At 45.7% G+C, this 3,056-nt stretch overlaps 1 protein-coding gene across 1 annotated transcript; it reads left to right on the forward strand.

Moving 5' to 3' along the window:
• Positions 1-57: 57 nt before the first annotated feature.
• On the forward strand, positions 58-2,383 carry LOC137644666 (hepatitis A virus cellular receptor 1-like). Its single transcript, XM_068377618.1, has 5 exons — positions 58-120; positions 1,238-1,429; positions 1,517-1,675; positions 1,942-2,120; positions 2,209-2,383. Exons 1-5 carry the CDS (start codon positions 58-60, stop codon positions 2,381-2,383), a joined length of 768 nt encoding a protein of 255 aa, XP_068233719.1.
• Positions 2,384-3,056: the final 673 nt, after the last annotated feature.

A 3,056-nucleotide genomic window follows, 5' to 3' on the forward strand; every position in this document is an offset into this window, starting at 1 on the left:
CTCTTCATTTCTAACAGAGTACCTCATCCATTTCCCCTAACGCTTCTCCACTTCCCAATGTCTCTTCCCTTCCACTACCCACCCGGTTTCTCTTCATCTCTAAAAGGTCCGGTCCCACAGGTAATGCGGGTGAATTGCGACTGAATTACGCACGAAATTGGTAGGAAATCGCCAAACATACTGGGTATTCGTGATTCATGCTGAAATCAATTGCCCCACCTCCTAACATGTTCCCAATACATCCGCAAGTGGCTGATTCTTCCGCTCCTAGATTTCTGAACTGCACAAATTTAGGTTGAGGGCGGGATTCGTAATACATTCACAATACATATGCAATACATATACAATCCGTACGCAATACATTCACTGCTATTCACTGTGTTCGGCCTTTATCCGCAACTCACGGGTAATTGCGTGTTGGTAGCGGAATGGGAGCTATTTAGCACATCCATACTACGAATTATAAGAATGCATTCCAAATACATAGCGTACAAGTTGCGAACCGATAGCGATTGGATAAGGTAACCCAAGATTGTAAATAAAGTGAGCCAGTCATCTGGTTCTGGAGGAGTATACACCTATATATCATGTACTCTCAAAAATGCTGTCAGATTGTTGCTTTTGCCCAATAACATAACAGTCAAGTTGCACAACTCACGTAAGTGCTCCAGGAAAGAAGACAACCAAAATGATGGTCAAGATTGGTCTGGGTCAGACCGTGGTTTGGCAGAAGACTGGACCTGGGGGTCTAAGATAAGCTATTTTTTACCTCAGTGCACAGTGCATCCGCCGTCTCCGAGATACATCCGCTCTACATCATTCATGCTTCCGCAACGCATTCGTTATTCTTTCCCTTTGTTTTCAATGCATCTGTTCTGCTTTCGCAATACATACGCAAAAAATACGCTATTTTCCTACATTGTACGTTTTACACCCTCAATATTAGTGATACATCTGGCCTGATATAACGGTTTTTTTTACCCTGGACAGTTTCCACAATGCTTTCAACTTTTGTTCATAATACATTAGCCACACATTCTCAATATATGTATAAATCATAAGGTTCATCCACACAGTATTGCAGAAAAAGTGCATTTTTGCTGCGGATGCTCGTGAACAGCTGGAACCCAGGAAAATTGGCTTCCTCAATTCATTCGTATTTCATCCATAGCTCTGTGGGACCGGGCTAAATCTGATATACTGTAGACTCCACCCAGTTTTTCTTCATTTCTAACAGACTACCCCATCCACTTCCCCATACGCTTCTCCACTTCCCACTCTCTCCTCCCTTCCACTACCCACCCGGTGTCTCTTCATTTCTAACAGAGTACCCTATCCACTTCCCCATACGCTTCTCCACTTCCCACTGTCTCTTTCCACTGTCTCTTCTCTTTCACTACCCACCAAGTATATCTTCTTTTCTAATAGAGTACGCCATCCACTTCCCCATACGCTTCTCCACTTCCCACTGTAACTTCCCTTCCACTACCCACCTGGTTTCTCTTCTCTCTAACAGAGTACCCCATCCACTTCCCCATACGCTTCTCCACTTCCCACTGTCTCCTCCCTTCCACTACTCACCCGGTATATCTTCATCTCTAACAGAGTACCTAATCCACTTCCCACCGTATCTTCCCTTCCACTACCCACCAAATATCTCTTCATTTCTAGCAGAGTACCCTATCCACTTCCCCATACGCTTCTCCACTTCCCACTGTCTCTTCTCTTCCACTACCCACCAAGTATCTCTTCATTTCTAAAAGAGTACGCCATCCACTTCCACCTACGCTTTTCCACTTCCCACTGTATCTTCCCTTCCACTACCCACCTGGTATATCTTCATCTCTAACAGAGTACCTAATCCCCTTCCCCATACGATTCTTCACTTCCCACTGTCTCTTCCCTTCCACTATCCACCCGGTATCTCTTCATTTCTAACAGAGTGCCCCATCCACTTACATATACGCTTCTCCACTTCCCACTGTCTCTTCTCTTCCACTACCCACCTGGTATATCTTCATTTCTAAGAGAGTACGCCATCCACTTCCACCTACGCTTCTCCACTTCCCACTGCCTCTTCCCTTCCACTACCCACCTGGTATATCTTCATTTCTAATAGAGTACCTAATCCACTTCCCCATACGATTCTTCACTTCCCACTGTGTCTTCTCTTCCACTACCCACCCGGTTTCTCTTCATTTCTAACAGAGTACCCTATCCACTTCCCCATACGCTTCTCCACTTCCCACCGTATCTTCCCTTCCACTACCCACCAAATATCTCTTCATTTCTAGCAGAGTACCTAATCCACTTCCCCATACGATTCTTCACTTCCCACTATGTCATCCCTTCCACTACCCACGCGGTTTCTCTTCATCTCTAACAGAGTACCCCATCCACTTACATATACGCTTCTCCACTTCCCACTGTATCTTCCCTTCCACTACCCACCTGGTTTCTCTTCTTTCTAACAGATTACCCCATCCACTTCTCCACTTCCCTTCCACTACCCACCCGGTGTCTCTTCATCTCTAACAAAGTACCCCTTCCCCTCATCTCTTCGTTCCCTTCTCTCAAGAGACAACACACGGCCGACGCGAATTGCCAATACGTTCTCCTTCCCGCAACCTTTTCACGTATTCTAAATGTCGGCCACGTTGGAACCGACGTTGGAATCTTCCTGGGAATCCATTGACGTCACGGGTCTTTGTGTGCTTTGAAGGAGAAGGGAGGGGGGGGGGGAGGGGGGGAGGAAATGACCTAATACGTGGGCTTAACGTATACAGTCGGTGGCCACAATTGAAAGCCACGTGGAGGATAAAACATCGTTGACCTTTGATGATAATGATTTTCTCATTCGCGCCAAACTCGATCTATAGCCATCCATTATTCCATGGGGGATACAACTTCTGCAGGAGAAACAGTCGAACGAAAACCGCGGACACATGCATGTACATGCTGTAACATTCTTTTGTCCGTCGTCGGTGTTGGAGCTTAACTGAAGGCGTCATGTAATATTGACCAATATAAAGGTTTTTGCAAGTCTGTTGACTACT

This window comes from Palaemon carinicauda, chromosome 7 (assembly GCF_036898095.1).
Source record: "Palaemon carinicauda isolate YSFRI2023 chromosome 7, ASM3689809v2, whole genome shotgun sequence".
In the NCBI taxonomy this organism is placed as follows: Eukaryota; Metazoa; Arthropoda; class Malacostraca; order Decapoda; family Palaemonidae; genus Palaemon; species Palaemon carinicauda.